General features: G+C 40.1%; 1 protein-coding gene across 1 annotated transcript; it reads left to right on the plus strand.

Annotated features, from left to right (window-relative positions):
• The first annotated feature begins 8 nt into the window (after positions 1-8).
• On the plus strand, positions 9-13,482 carry SLBP (stem-loop histone mRNA binding protein). The gene is made up of 9 exons (XM_080343218.1): positions 9-829; positions 1,459-4,761; positions 5,844-5,975; positions 8,453-8,557; positions 9,093-9,152; positions 9,410-9,541; positions 10,197-10,346; positions 11,649-11,733; positions 12,483-13,482. The coding sequence occupies exons 2-9, from the start codon at positions 4,718-4,720 to the stop codon at positions 12,597-12,599; spliced, it is 825 nt and encodes a 274-aa protein (XP_080199344.1). The 5' UTR covers positions 9-829; positions 1,459-4,717; the 3' UTR covers positions 12,600-13,482.
• Positions 13,483-15,816: the final 2,334 nt, after the last annotated feature.

Raw genomic sequence — 15,816 nt, forward strand, 5'->3', positions numbered from 1 at the left:
CAGAGGAATTGAAGATTTTAAAAATCCCTGTTACTCTGCTTTAGCTGTTATAATTTGTCAGAGTTCCATTGTGAAAGGAATACACGGGTTCAGTAGTCCTTTTTTGTGAATTTGTTTTAGAGTGTTTTGTTTTGTTGGTTTTTTTTTTTTTGCTGTGGGTTTTGTTTTGTTGGTTTTAGCCCTTGCTAAAAGGAGAAAATGAGGACTCTTCAGAGATTAAATCAAACTCTTGAAGTGAGTTTACAGTAAAATTTGGGTTGTGTCCATCCCCTCAGTTTATATTTTGACATCTTGTTTTGAATTTGCATGTAGTACATTGTAATGTAGCGGCAGGGAACAACTGCCATGAGAAAGGTGTCCTCCCAGTGAGGGTTGAGCTGTTAGGTGAGTCATGAAATAGGCTGTCATTAAATACTTGGGCTCAGCTGTTGGAGCCCCTAAGCTTTTTCTATGATAGACAAGGCCTGAAGTGGATTTATGGACACAAATCCATCGGACTTGTAATTCAACAGTCCTTAAAAGATCTTTTATGTCTCCGTTGAAGATACTTGGACTAGAAATAACCAATCTGCTTGCAGCAGTTAAATTTTGGGCAGGTTCTAGATACTTAGACAAGCTATGCCAGCACAAGGAAAGGAATGATACTGAACATATGAGGTTTGAGATCTGCTAAAGTAATTTCATGCAGTGCTGCCACTGGATGTACAACCATCATAATGTCTTCTAATTAGTTCCCTCATCAGTCTACACAGAGCAGTTAAAACTGGAATGCAATCCATCCATTCACTCATCTATGCAATGCTTTTTGACATAGGAGTTTACAACCGAGGTAAGCAAAGGTGAAGTCTGACACTCAGATTATATTTGATAGCCTTCCATTAATTTTACCTATTGTAATTAAATCCACTTTGCAGGAATCTGTGCTCAGTTTGTAATTAAGCCAAAGTGAACTTCACCAGCCAGATTTAATTTTTCAAGAAGTGATGTGTATCTTTATTGCTTTGCTTCCACCGGGAGAATTTCCTTACAGATGATACACTATCTGTGCTTGTACAGTTACAGTCCTTCACTAGCAGTTCAGAAATGCTACTGGTTATGTGTACTTTGGTTTGCTTCTAAAACTGCTCCTTTGAGGTCAAAGTGATGAGACTATCTCCTCTCCCTCCTGAAATTCCCACTGTGGTGGGAAAGTGCTTTTCTGAAGGATTTTCCTTGCTGACAGGGACAGAAAGATGCAAGGCAGCTGTAATCCCTACATTGTGTTACAACAGCTAGTTAAATTCAGTTTATCAAGCGGAACTTTTATATAGTGTTATGCTAAAAGTATTGCCTGGCTTCCAGGCTGTCCTCGCTCTGGCTCACTTGGATGCGTGCAGGTAAATGCTGTTCAAGTCATCTTATCTTAGAGCAAGGCTGGAGGAAATAGAGTTTGTTTGTGTGTGTTTTGAACCTATGCAGAATTTGAAGCATGTCCTTGGTGTGGGAACACAGCCTTGTTTTCTGCGGTGGTGTGTGGGAGAGGTGCGAGCACATCAAGCTTTCCTGCAGGAGCGTGGATGTTTGTGCAGGTGCCACACAGAAGATGTGAGTTTGTACAATTATGGTAAGACCAGGCAAGGGGAAAGGAACTCTCAAGGTAAATCCCTTACGTTGTGCTATTTCCAAATTTTAGTGTTTCACTGAGCATAGATCCAGCCTGACATCACCACAGGCATTTTGGAGACGTTCTACAACAGCAGTCTCTAAGGAGAAAAGTGCAGGACCTGTGTATAACCTTTGAGGGGAAAAAAAAACATGCCATGATGGAAAGCAAATACAGTTCTCCCTTAACTTTTCTCAAACTTCTACTGATTTCAGCCAGGAGCACTAGGTATGTAGACATTACACCCAAAAAGCATTATTAAACAGGTAAAACACCATTTCCAAATACATGCTTAGCAGGAGTCTTTGAGATACATGCATATAATGAGAATGCAGATGTAATTTGAAAAAGTGAAACAATTTAATATGGTTGGTCTATTTACAAATTGGAAAAAATAAGTAAAACCATTGAAAAGTTGAGTAAAATAATGCAAAAAAAAAATCAGTAGAAAGCAAGCTAGCTGCTGAGATTTAATTTCTGTTTAATTTCTAAAAACCATTGCTAATTAATGTCTGAGGGCTTGGTCTGGCCTGGTGCAGTTGCCAAGGCAAACTGGCAGGGAGGAATTTCTTTCTGCTTCTGAAGCTGTTAGTTTTGCTGGGAAGTTAGTATGTCTGTGTTTATTCATCAATCCATTGTGTGGCATTACTTTGCAAAAAAAAGAAAAATCAGCTAAGTGTTAGAATAGTATTTGTGCGGTTTTTGGGAAAAAAAAGTTAATTTCTCCCACTTCTCACAAGACAATGTGCAATGAGCTTTGTGAATTCACTATGGAGAGGAACTTCAACACCTCTGAGCAATCGTGAGCTTCACTGAGCAGGTGCTTCCTCTTGGCCTTCAAGACCACAGATGCAATACTGCAGTGATCTCTGGCAGAAGAAAAATCAGCAGTTTTTACTCTGCTGATCTGAGCCCCTTGTCTGACCTTTACTTTGTTACTCTTGCCCTTCTGCCCAGAGTTAAAAGCAGCTGTACATACTGTACTGTATGGTCTTGCACAGCTTTGAAGAAAGCCCCTTTTTATATCTGCAAGCTGAAAAAGTGGCAAGAAGGGCTGCTAGGCTATTTACCAGACTTCAGCTGGGGTATTCCTGTAGGCCATTTTATTCAACTTTCAAAAATAAGTTATATTAATCAGCAAATAGGAAGAGAAAATGTGCTCCTGGAGCTATTCAAGATTGGAGTCTGGAGACGTGGAATTAATGGGAGCATGTGGTAAAGAAGCAGCAGAAAGACTAAGATAGGTATTGCATATGGTAGGTGGTGTTCCTCTGATTTTCTTCATTACTTAATCTAAGGTAACATACTTGTTTCAACTGGAATGATGTTGTTTTGGACAATTCCTAGTAAATGAAGGTGTGTCCTGCTACCCACTGTAACCTGCTGATTCTGTCCTTTCTAAGCTCAACTTGTAGACAACAAGAGCTCTAGTTCTATGTAAATGATAACCTGAAACACAAGTCAGAGTAGCAGGTGTCTCTAATTTCTGTAACTAATTACATGAGAAAGTTGTAGATTGTGGAAACATGCTTTATTGCTACAGGAGAGATGCAAATCCACTTTTCTCCCCATAGACTTCAACCTTGCTATGCATGAAGTAACTTCATAAAAAAAAAACCAACAAAACACTTGTCAATATGTACTCAGAGTGTCTCTCTAATATGCAGTGCCAGGCTTTGGTAATAGCTTTTGTGTTAAGCTTCTCAAAAACACCCCAAAACAAACAAAAAAAAGACAACAACTGAACCAGCTTCTGTTTGCTACTTCTGCTGTCCATCAAATGCATTTCATTGCTCATCTTTCAAGTGGTTTTTCTTTTGTTTAAGAGAAGGAAATGAAGATATGGATAGTGAACAGACTTTGCTCATATGCTGCAGGCACTATCCAAATGTCACTAATGTCAGTTGATTTTACTACATTAAGAATATTCTATCTCTTTGCTGATTGTTTTAACCTTAATCTGACAACAGTTGATGTGTTTGCTGATCTGAGAAGCAAATGATGTCTCTTGAGAAAAGGAAGAAAACTCTGATCTGGTTCTATGAAAGAAACATCCCATTTTCTTTGATAGCCTATTCCATTTTGAATACCAAACCTGCAGAAATCTGGCAGTTACATAATTGAATGCCTTTTAAAATATTCTTGCTTGCTTGTGGAGATAAATCACTTAACCTAGAGGTAACTTTACCACCAGTGCCTCTGAAACTGTGATAACAACATCCAGTGCCCAAGAAGCAGCACCAAGGCCAGAAGAAGAAAAGGTGGCCTGGTTTGTGTGCATCTCTGTGGAATGTCCCACCAGCCTTCAGTCCAACAGACCTGTAAAAATGTTTTTGTTTAACACTGCTTGTGTTCTGCTGTAGGAGTTCTCCAGGCTGTGAAATGTCAGTTTATACCAGATGTCACAGATGAACAGGATCTTACTGTGTCTGTGGAAACATCTGAAAACTCTGCTTAGTAATATGAGTAATAATCTTCTGCACAGAAGCCTCATAGTGTTTAACAACCTTATTCAATATTCACATGAAATATTATTTAATGTCACTTTATGAAATATAAACTTATGCTGTAGGGTTTGAACTGCTGTGAAACTATCACATACTTTACATGGATTAAAGAGCCGTGCCCAGGCCTGCAGTCCGTCATCTTTAAATCCCGGGAATCTATAGTTTCCTTTTGTTTCGGCTAATTTTGGCTGGTTTGCACGGGCAGCGCTTCGCTTCCCCGCCCCACAGTCGGCGCGCGCCAAAACCGCGCGCCGCCGCGCTCGATTCTCCCGCCAACACGCCCCGGGGCGGGGCTGGGCGGGGCCGGCAGGAGTGGGCTAAACCATTGCACCAGCCTGGGGGGGAGTGGTAAGTGTCCTCGGGTGTACGTGTGCTGGCAGCGCGGGGCTTATTTCCTTCTCCTCCCCCCCCGCGTACCTGTCCCCATGGCGGTGCCGGCGCAGGGCGGGGTCAGTCAGCGCCGGCGGGAGCTGCGAAAGGGCCGAGCGGGAAGGCGAGCTGCGCTCTTCGCTGCCCGCTCCAGCCTCGCGGTGCGCTCTGCTCCAGCCCTCCAAGGACACCCCGCGCCATGTCCTTCCGCCAGAGGAGCCCGCACGGCGGCACGCAGAGCAGGTAGGGCCGAGGTGAAGAGCACGGGTACTCGGAGCTCCCTTTCTCCCCGCTGGCGGAGCGGCCGACAGCGCTGGCCCGCCCACGGCTGCCCCCCCTCCCCGTCCTCTCCCGGCTGCCCCCGCTCCTCGGGCCGAGGGTGACGGGAACCGCGGCTCGCGCGCACCTGCACGCGGTTTCCCCCCCACCCCCGCGGCCGTTGCGCGGCCGCCGCTCGGGGCCCGCCATGTTCTCCGCCGGGGCAGCCGCTCGCCCCTCACTGAGGTGCGGGTCCCCTGGCCAAAGCGGGGCCGCCGGGAGGGAAGCGGGGCTGGGAAGAGGGAGTAAATGCCCGGGTCTGCTGTTCCGCACACTGTGTGCGCGGGCGGGCGGTGAGGGGCGGGTTGTGGGGCCGCTGATCGCCGAGTCTCCTGAGGGGAGAATCACAGAATGTCAGGGATTGGAAGGGACCTCAAAAGCTCATCCAGTCCAATCCCCCTGCCGGAGCAGGAACACCCAGATGAGGTTACACAGGAAGGTGTCCACATGGGTTTGAATGTCTCCAGAGAAGGAGACTCCACAACCTCCCTGGGCAGCCTGTTCCAGGCTCTGCCACCCTCACTGAGAGGAAGTTTCTTCTCACATTTAAATGGAACTCCTTGTGTTCCAGTTCGTACCCATTGCCCCTTGTCCTATCATTGGTTGTTACCAGGAAGAGCCTGGCTCCATCCACGTGAGATTCACTCTTTATATATTTATAAACATTAATGAGGTCACTCCTCAGTCTCCTCTTCTCCAGCTCCAGAGCCCCAGCTCCCTCAGCCTTTCCTCACACGGGAGATGCTCCACTCCCTTCAGCATCTTTGTTGCCCTGCACTGGACTCTCTCCAGCAGTTCCCTGTCCTGCTGGAACTGAGGGGCCCAGAAGTGGACACAATATTCCAGACGCCAAGGAGGAAGAGCCTCTGAGGGACCCCTAAGGCCAGCACCTGCTTGTGTCGCTAAGCTCTGTTTGAAATAAAATTAATAAATAAGCTGACATGTCTGTGCGGGGTGATGCTTCAAAGAGGCTAATAAAATAAAGCTCCTGTTGTCTTGTTTGCCAGCCCGCAGCCCCCACCGCGTTGGGCCCATGGGAGGAAACGCGGTGTGGACGGAAAGCGGAGGAAGCACGATGAACCCGATTCGTCTGTTTTTGATGAAAACAAGTACAAACCTTCTGACAACAGGCTGGACAGGTATGCGATGCTTGCAGTAGAAACAGGTCTTTTGTTCATCAGGAACCGTTCAGTTGACTGTTGCACTCAGTTTTTCAAGCCCTGCCTATTTATAAATTATTTGTTGTTCATAAATAGCTTGTTTTAAAGGTGGGAAAATATTCTAGTGCAGTGTTCTGATCTTGGAGTCACTTCTTAAGACTAAACATTTTTCATGTCTTTAATTGTATACTTCATCACTTTCTGTGCAATTTCATGCTTCTTTATTGCCATTTGTCACAGAGGAATATCCGCACAAGCCAATTATGTTTGTGGGTATAGGCTGTACATACTGTTGTGGTACAATTAAATGAGATGACAAATTAAAAATTAAAGACTTAAAACTCACCTGTCTTCATATTGAAGGCAATACAGACCGTCTTGAAAAATTGTTTAAACATGTCAGCACATGTGTGGTGGAGTCTGCTTTCTGAGCTCATTCACTCTGTTCATCCTACTGCTTGCTGCCGTTCTTATCCCTTAGCACGTGTAAACTTCAGTTTAGGGAAAATATTTTATAGCCTTGTCTACATTTGAACTATTGATGCCATAATCCCTTTTATCAGTAGATGGGAGCTGTGGCCTGCGGCCCTGTTGGTTGAATCTAGATTTCTAATCTGGAATTACATGGGTGTTACCCTGTAACTACCCGTTTTTCTTTGCTGATAAGAAGCAGAGAAGACACTGGTCAGTGGCTCAAATTGTGATATGCAGTGTAAATTAAATTAATTTCACGAAGCATGTTTGAGTAGGAGTACAAAGATGAAACTTTACAGACCTTTTCAATCTAAATAAGCAACGCTTTTGTGCGTCTTCAGTATTGAGTTGTTCTTTATGGTTTAGTTTGGGTTCAGCTCTGATTGAAGTAGTTCTCCTGTGCTAAAGCTGCTTTTTGTTTATGCCAATTCAACATTGTCAAAATAAAATTTCAAAATGGGGAAGAGCACCACGATGGAGGCTGCATCATACAGCAGATTCAGTCTGAGGGGGTGTTACAGCTTTGTTTTCCTGCCTCTGTGGCAGAGTTTGAGCGCAGTTGCAGTCCTAGCGCAGCACCAGAGCTTCTCACCACGTGTGAAATGGCACATGGGGGTGAGCGTCTGAACTAAAACGGCCAAGGTTTGTACGTGTGGCACCAGTACTGTCACGGAGCAAATTAATCAAGAGAAAGACCCTCCCACTTCTCCATAATTCTCTGTATACACAGCACACATACAGAATCAAATAAGCATAAAATAAACTACAACAGAGTGTTGAGGAAAAAGCTCAGGTGGTGGGACTAACTGGGTATTTCTGGAATTGTGCTGTTTTCTGCTGTGGGAGAGCAATCATTGAATATGGCCTGTGTTTTCAGCAAAGTTAATCATTATAAGCAAATGCTAAAAATCCTTGGAGAGCGGGCAGATATTTGCAGAGGGACCCGCACTAGTTGTTATGGATTTTTAGTTCTTCTGATTTGGTGACTGGGTTTCATCTAAAAAGAACTTGTAGTTTGAATTTAACAAAAGCTTCAAAGCCAGTTTGGGAGCTGGGAGCAGGGAGGGAGTTGGAACTGGTTTTAGCACAGATGGATCTAATTCCCTGACTTCAAGGGACTTCTTTGTGCAGAATCCTGGTCAGTCTCTGGAGTGTTTCCAGATCTACTGAAAAAACTCTGGTCTATAGGCTATGGCTTTGAGTGTATACCTTAGGAAAACTGGTCATTGGGGAAGACAGAAACTGGAAAACATATTTAATCATCTGAATGTAGGCATCTGTTGTTGGCTGCGAAGGGATATAAGTTCATTCCCCTGCAAGAGTCTGAATCTGTTCAGGATGCAAATGGGCTACAACAAAGTTGTTAAATACCAGTTTGCAAAGTCACAGCAAATCTCTGTTTATTAGCTAAAAATATATGGTCTCGGCCTTCTCTACTAGATCTATGGAGGGGAAACTCCTATGTTATTGTGTAATTTTAAGTAGCTGTACAATTGAATTCTGTATTCTAACTTTTGCCTCTGATACAGCTAATAAGTCTGCAATCATGGAAGAATAAATATTTAACTCATTTAGTGTAATGAAAACAAGCAAGTAAATGAGTAAAGAAGGACACCAGCTTAAAGTTATTGTAAGTGTAGGTTAGGTTACATGCTACAGTGGTATGTTTCTATAGGTATTTACAGAAACTTTTTAAGGAAAACAAATAAATTAACAAAAACGCCCAAACACACAACCTCAAGGTGGAACTCTCACTGATGCTTGATTTTTCCAATGATGACATTTTAATAGAACAACAAAATATTTTCACAGCCATTGTGAGTGCTGTAAATGAACATATTAAATAACTATCAATCTGTGAATGGAGGAGATGCTGGTGGTGGGGTGGGAAATACAATTAAAAAAATCTAATGCAGAAGCTTTTTTTTATTATTATTTATTTTGTTTGGGTTTTTTAGTTTAGTTTTGTTTTTGCTTTCCAGTTTTACAACACCAGAAGGCCCTGGACCTCTTTCCCGGTGTTCAGATTGGGGAACTGCAGTGGAAGAAGATGAAATGAGAACCAGTGTTAACAAAGAAATTGCAAGGTACCCATGGGTGTTTAAGATGAAGTGGGGAAAGAAGGGGAAATGGTAGTTGTCTTGTAGAATCTGTATCGACTTATTTCTAACTTGCCCACTGTATTAAAATCAGACTTAACTTTGTCTTCTTGTCTGCTGCTTTTAGGTCAGCTTTGGTTTAAATCCTGCAGGAATGACAAAGTGTACTCTCAGGAGTGTTGATGTGTATCACTAAATAGCTCCCTTTTAGAAGAATCCTTTCCTAAATCTCTTAAATTGGATTACTTTGAATCTCCTTTCACTAATTACTGGGTTTGCATAGCATGACTATAAAAAGATTTTTAAGGAAAAGACTTAAGAAAGTCCTCAGTTTCAGTTTTCCCCTAAAAAAAATAATAAATAACAATAACAGCAGTTCCATAGTAGAAAGGTGTTTACAATGTCTAGGCTGACTTCTTCAAGACTGCCTCTTACCTGAGAAATAAAATCAACCATGAGCTATGACAGTGCAGCCTTACATATTCTCTGTGTATATTCTGAATATGGATTTGAATTCTTACAGATATAGAAGAAAACTCCTGATAAATGAATTTTCAAGAGAAAGGAAGTCTTCCTCTGGAAGGTAGGTTAAATCTCTGGCTTAGCTGAGGAAAATTGTGACGATAGGTCTGAGTTTTCACATACACCATTGCTGCTTCTGAAAACGCTTGGTTTGAACTAGTTCATTTAAGCCTGGTCTAACACTGTAGTTCAGTAACATCACAAATGAGCATTCATTTAAAAAGTTTTGGCATGTTTCTTTTTAATCTTCTATGTGTGGGTTTGTTTGAGTGTTGCTTGTTTTCTGATACTCTCAAATTGACAATGTTTTTTCTTTAGTTCTGATTCAAAGGAGTCCACTGTAACAGTCGAACTTGAGACGGATGAAGTGGTTTTGATGAGAAGACAAAAACAGATAAACTATGGAAAAAACACAATTGCATATGATAGATACATTAAAGAAGTTCCTAGGTGAGCTGCTTTTGTTTCTGGAAAACTAAATATTTGATTGTAAGTCATACCTGTTCTTTATAAGCATATTAACATACTAAACTGGGTATCTGAGTCGTTTAAACAGAAGGCATCTGCAAATTAAGCCTTCTAAGACATTTTTTAACAGATAGGTGACACAATCACATGAGATGTGGATTCTTTTTTACTAGTTGGTTCATGAGGAATATACCTTCAAACTTTCTGATATTGCAGAAATGAAAGTGTAAGTTCTTTCATTTACGCTCATCAACTAGGAGAAATGAAACTTATTTGCAGTCAATTTTCTCATTAATAAAAAGACAGAGAGGACTACAGTTGCTCTTACATTTTGAATATGTTATATGCAGAAATTTCTTGCTTAAGTTTTTGGACCTAGGATAATCCTTTTTTTTTTTCATTTCACTTGAAGACAGAAAAACTAAAGTGTTCATATGGAAATGACAGTTTTTCATTTGAGAGCTGGAATTGTGCAGTAATATTTTTTCATAAATAATATGATCACTTAGGCTCATTACAACCCAGTAAATTCTGTGGAGCAGGCAATCAGTTTTAACACAAGTCAGTCTTAACAAAGCTATATGATATGTCTGTGTGAAAATTATTAATGAGGTTTTCATGTCTAATATCTGAATAGATGCCACCGTATACCAGGAGTTCATCCCAGAACTCCAAATAAATTTAAGAAGTACAGCCGTAGGTCATGGGACCAGCAAATTAAACTGTGGAAGGTTGCATTGCATTCGTGGGATCCACCTACTGAAGAAGGCTGTGATCTACAAGAAATGTATGTATTGATTATTCAAGATACCTTTATAGAAATTAATATTTAAAATCTCATGGTAAAAACACACAAACCCCAAACAAACAAAAAATCAAACCAGCATAGCCCTCTTGAGACAAGTCAGTGATTGCTGAATGTTTTCATTAGTTATTTGTCCACAATTAGTGCTATTCAGTTATTTCTCAGTCAAAATATGCAATAGCTTTCTGGACATAGATTTACCCAGTGTCCTTGCTAGGCATACATATATCCCTCGCGTCTTTAACGTATGTCTGCTGGGCAAAATCAGAGCTCATTCTGCACTGCTCTATGAAAGAAGATATCAGACCACTGAGGAAAGCTGATTCCTTCAGAACAGTCTGCAGATTAATCTGTGGTAGAAGCTGTGCTGGGGAATTCTCATGAATATCGAGCTTGGACCAATACAATGTACAAGAACCTGCTTCATAACCTTCTCATTAGTTTAAGAACAGCGCTATAAATTGTATTTTCTTGAGCACAGAGGAGTAAAGAAGTATTGTAAAATCATTTCAGCGTACCATTAAATTAAAATCATGGCCACAAGTGTTCACAGTCCAAGCTGCTGTGGTGTTCTGCTCCAGAAGATGTAGAATAATGCAAATAGTGACTTTCTTCTATAGAAAGCAATAAAACTGATCACAGAACATCCAAAATAAAACTATGTTACTACAGAATAGAGACAGATTTAACTGTTTCCTCAGGAAGCAGTTTTGTGGTAATAAACTACTGTTTTTCCCTAACAGTGATGATGATTTTAAAACCAACATGGATCAATGACATCTAAAAGCAAAGGCTTAACTTACCTTCCTTTTACTTGCAATTGACCTGAGGGGAGTTAGTATGTCAATCTGAAGCCTGTTTTACATGTTGCTGTTGAAATACTGGTTTGTCTTCAGATGCTGAGGTCTAGTTTTGTGTATAGTGCCTGCCAAACCTTGTGTTGCAAAACAAATTGATGAAAACCTTGTTTGGAAAAAAAATCCCTTGCTCTTCCATAACATTTGTCCTCTTTCGTATTGAGGAATTGTCTGAGTTTTGGGTGTTTGTGTCTATCACAAGTTGCAATATTCAGTTTCAAGACTTTAATTTAGACCTTGGCCGTTTTGGCTGTTTTAAAGTTGACCTGCTGTTCTGTTTGGTCTCTGCAGTTTGCCAACACTGGCCTTATAATCTGTCGGTAGCTTTGCTCTTGTCTGGCCATCACTTTCAGGACTGCGCCTACAAAGTGCATCTTACTACTAAAAAACTGAATTTAAGTGGTGTTCTTTTAAATTATTTCTACAGTGTTCCTGTTGATCTTGGTGAGATGGAGACAGAATCTGTCAGAAGCAATTCTACCGAATCTCAAACAAGCTCTCAAGATAATGATGTAAGCTTATCTGTCATTTGCATAAATGCTTGTTAATAAGTGGTCCATTACTTAAGATTATATCCAGAGTAGCCTGAATATATGAGAAATTCCATAATTTGCATTGTTTAGGAACTGTTTTTAAAGCCAAGCAATTTTTAAATTCAGATGTTTTCCTAGCTATAGCAAATATGTCTGTAGCCTAAGTTTAGAGAGTTAGAACTTAAGTGATCATCTCAAATCACAGGTATCTCATTTTTTCATAGCCTGCAAAAGAAAATTTATGTTCAAAGTGTGTCAGTTCTGAAGGGTGATGTACAGCAGAAATGCTACTTTAGATTGCGATATCTAATGTCAAAATAGGATGTAATTTTCTTGGCGCACTCAGACTTTTTGAAGTAGGCTCTTTTTATATCTAGAAAGCCTTAGTGCAGCTGAGCAGTAACCTTCAGTAAAGATCTAGTAATGTTTTTCTTGCTGGATTTGTTTGTCTGAATATTGAATCTGTATAATGGTTTGATGTATATATATATATATATATATATATATATCCTTAAAAGATTTGCAAGGAATCTTAGAATGTGGTTGAATGGGCAGAAGCCTTTATTTAAATCTCTTCAATCTTAAGACTAGTCTTGTGTTTTTGTATGGTCTTCAAAGTGTTTGTAAGCCTCTGCTACGAGGTGGTCTAAATGAATTTCAGAAGTGAAATGAATTATTGCATAACTAAATCTGTATTTAACTAATTATTAACTTACTTTGTATTCCAGGATACCTGTTCTGGCACTCCCACTAAAGTTAGACATGTTGACTATGGAGCGGAAGGTGAATTTGACTTGGAAGTGTGTTTGAGTGAACCACTTAAAGATTTTGATACAGTGAGTTAAATAGTCTTGTGCAAACTGTTTTAGTTTCAGAGGGAGTTTCTTTTAAATTTGAGAGTTTAGCTTGATTCATAAACTGTTAATAGTAGGAAAGCTTAAGTAAAGTTGAAGAGTGTTCTCGGAGTTATGGTTGCTCTACATATCCTCTGGACCAAATTTATGTAAAAATACCATTAAGTTGTGTGACTTTTTAACTTCTAATTTATGTATAGCAGATTTTTGTATAAAAACTTTCAATAGAAAAAAAAATATCCAAAGGCAGTGCTATCCTCAAGTAATTACAACTAGTTCAGTAAGATTTTATGGATTTTTATTGGTTTTTATTCCCCTCCCCCCTTTATTGTGTCCATAATTTCAGTTGTACCCCTGCAGATCAAGAGTGAAGCAGGGGGATATTTTTGAGCATCTATATGTTCCCTTTTCTCTCTGACCTTCACTACAAGGATCTGACTTTGAGAAATACATGTGGCTGAACCACACTGCCGAGTAGTACGTGTAAACTCATCTACTGCAGTTATTTGCCATAAGATCAAACTGCTTTACGTTTATTTAAAAAAAATAAGGCAGATTCTTTTTTGTTTGCAAAACTGTTTCTGAAGCAATTGGAAATCATATACTCCCAAAACTGGAGGTTGGTATAGTAAAGCCCAGGCAATAACGCTTTAAGAAGCAGTAGCCTGAATTTGAAATTTGTAAATAGTCATGAGTCATTAATTAGTACAGTCAAGAAAACAATGTGTAGGTAAAGTGCTTGGTTCTTTTTAATTTGGTGATTTAAAATGTAAAACTGTTGTAAATGATAAGATTGTGTACATATTTTCTGCTGAAAGTTGTTGATGTTTCCATTACTTTTGTATGGGATGTCACTGGAAAAATAAATGGAATTTCGTTTGCCTATGACTCTTCAATTTCATTTCCTACTAGTGATGTTCTGCAGATAACAAAATGCAGGGAAAGTACTGAAAGACATGTGTCTGAGGCTGATTCTGCCACTAGGCACGGATGTGTGTGTGTTAGCATCCTCCTCTGACTTTGAGTGAGACCTTAAAAACCAGTTACTTGTGTGCAGGCCGCTGGCGTGAGTTTAAGAGTCAGTTATATTGAGTAAGCCTGTTGTTGACCTTTGGCAGCCTCTGTAGAAGCCGTTTAGTTCAGCAGGTGTCCATGAGCTGGTTAGCAAGGTCCGTTCTCTGGAACAACTGCTACAAGAGCTGGGTGGACACTTGAGTCTGGTTTACTTTTTGTTAAAGTTTCCTCACCCAGCTGTATCTCTAAAATGGAATTTCTGAGAGCTGTAACACTGTCAGGCTCAATGGAGATGCTTAAGCTTTTCAACTCAAGTGAGTATCCCAGCTGTAAGCATGATTACTAGTTATTTAATTTGTCAGGCCATCTTGAAATCTGGTAGTTTGATCTGATGGGGAAACTTCTAAGGAGAGGCAGAATTAGGGTGGAGCTACACTCTGGTGTTAAGAGCCTTTCTATCACGTATTTTTCCAGAGCAGGCAGCAAAGTGATGGTTTATCTTGCTTACTACCTGGAGTAAGTCCTCTTCCCTCCCTACATTGCTTTTCTCGTCACACATTTTCTGGCCACACTGTCCCTGGTTGTTCTTAATTGTTGTTGTTGTTGTGTAATACCTAATTGTAGCTTGAGCTGCGATTTGCTTTGGAACCTTTTTCCTATATCCCTTTGAATAAAAATGGTCATAAGGTCAAGCCAAACTCTTCCATGTGTAATCAGAATAATTTGATGCTTTTATGTAATGGCTAAAAGGGGTTTAAACAAGATTTCCCAGGTAAGTGCAGTAAGTGTTCTGAGTATCCTGGTTTTTAACTCTGATAACAGACCTGACAGACAAATATACAGCTCCTTGGGAACACTATTTCAAGTCATGGCTACTTACTGATAGATAGATAGATAGATAGATAGATTTTTGTAATTATCAATACCTCTAATTTGAGTCAGCCACTTAAAGCTTAACGCAGTTCTGTGTGCCACTTCACCATTAGTAACTGATGGTACTTAACAGTTTTGATAAGAGATACTTTTGAGAATAATTTGTTACTTATGAATGTTTTAAAGGTTGGTAATAAGTAACATGAAGCCAAGAACAAAACCATTCATGTCTTAAATAAGCTAGAAATAGTTCACAAAACTGAACATCAGCCTAGAATAAAATATTAATGTTAAATGATGTGTTTCTGCACAGGGTGAAATGAGAAGGCAAGATTTTAGAAAATTACACATTGCAAGCCTGGAAACCAGTATTTTGTGTCAAATTGATTCTGTCTTCATAACCTTGAAGCGCAGGTTAGTAGCTGACACTTAGATGTGTCACAGTTTGCCTGTTCTCAGGTGCTCGCGCTGCTCACACGCTGCACTGAGTAGCGATACTCAAGCTGTCTGGTTTGGTGTTAAACCGCAATGGCTGCGCAGTGAATTAGGTGATCAGTGAATTGGCTTTTACTGGTGCTGTGTGTAACCTCAGGTTGTATCTAAACTTTGCACAAATGAAGCAGCAGAACTTCTCAAGGATACTCACAGGCTGTTGAGGATAACTTACATGAAGTCCTGAAGTATTAACAGATCTAATCTGTTTTCCTGAGTAATACAGATCATAGAATAAGGTGTTTTCCTGCACTGCTGTAGCTAACCAGACAGGCTGGATCCGTGGAGTTTTCATATTGTTTAGAGGCTTTCAAAGGGTAGGGTTACTTACACTTGGTTTCTTAATAAGAATATTGAACCCAGTAAATATCCACTGAAATAGCTGAAGGAGATGCATACTTTTCAGAGCCTATTGGAGAAGGATTTTATTAGTCTGAAAAATGTCCCTGTCTCTAAAAAATCAATTTTTAGTAAGCTTTTTCCATAATGTCACAAAAAGTATTCATTCTAGGAAGCATCTAGGTACGGTACCAAAGGCTGTTAAAACAAGACAATACATAAAGCAATACTATTCAAACAAACAACCCCCCTCAAAAAAAAAACCAACCAGCCAAAAGAAAAATCCATCGCAACAAAACTACATAATATTTTTGAGTAATTCAGGTTCTCTGTGATTGTCCTTATGACTTTGTGACTTGTGTTCTTCGGAATCTGTATTGGGGGAGGAAATGTAGGAGTCTTTCTCTGACCGAAAAATTCAGGTACGGGGGAATGTGGAGCAAACATCGTGAAGAACCATAGTAGCTGTACAGTGTAAAAAGGTATTAGG

Source organism: Nesoenas mayeri (genome assembly GCF_963082525.1).
Source record: "Nesoenas mayeri genome assembly, chromosome: 4".
Lineage (NCBI taxonomy): Eukaryota > Metazoa > Chordata > Aves > Columbiformes > Columbidae > Nesoenas > Nesoenas mayeri.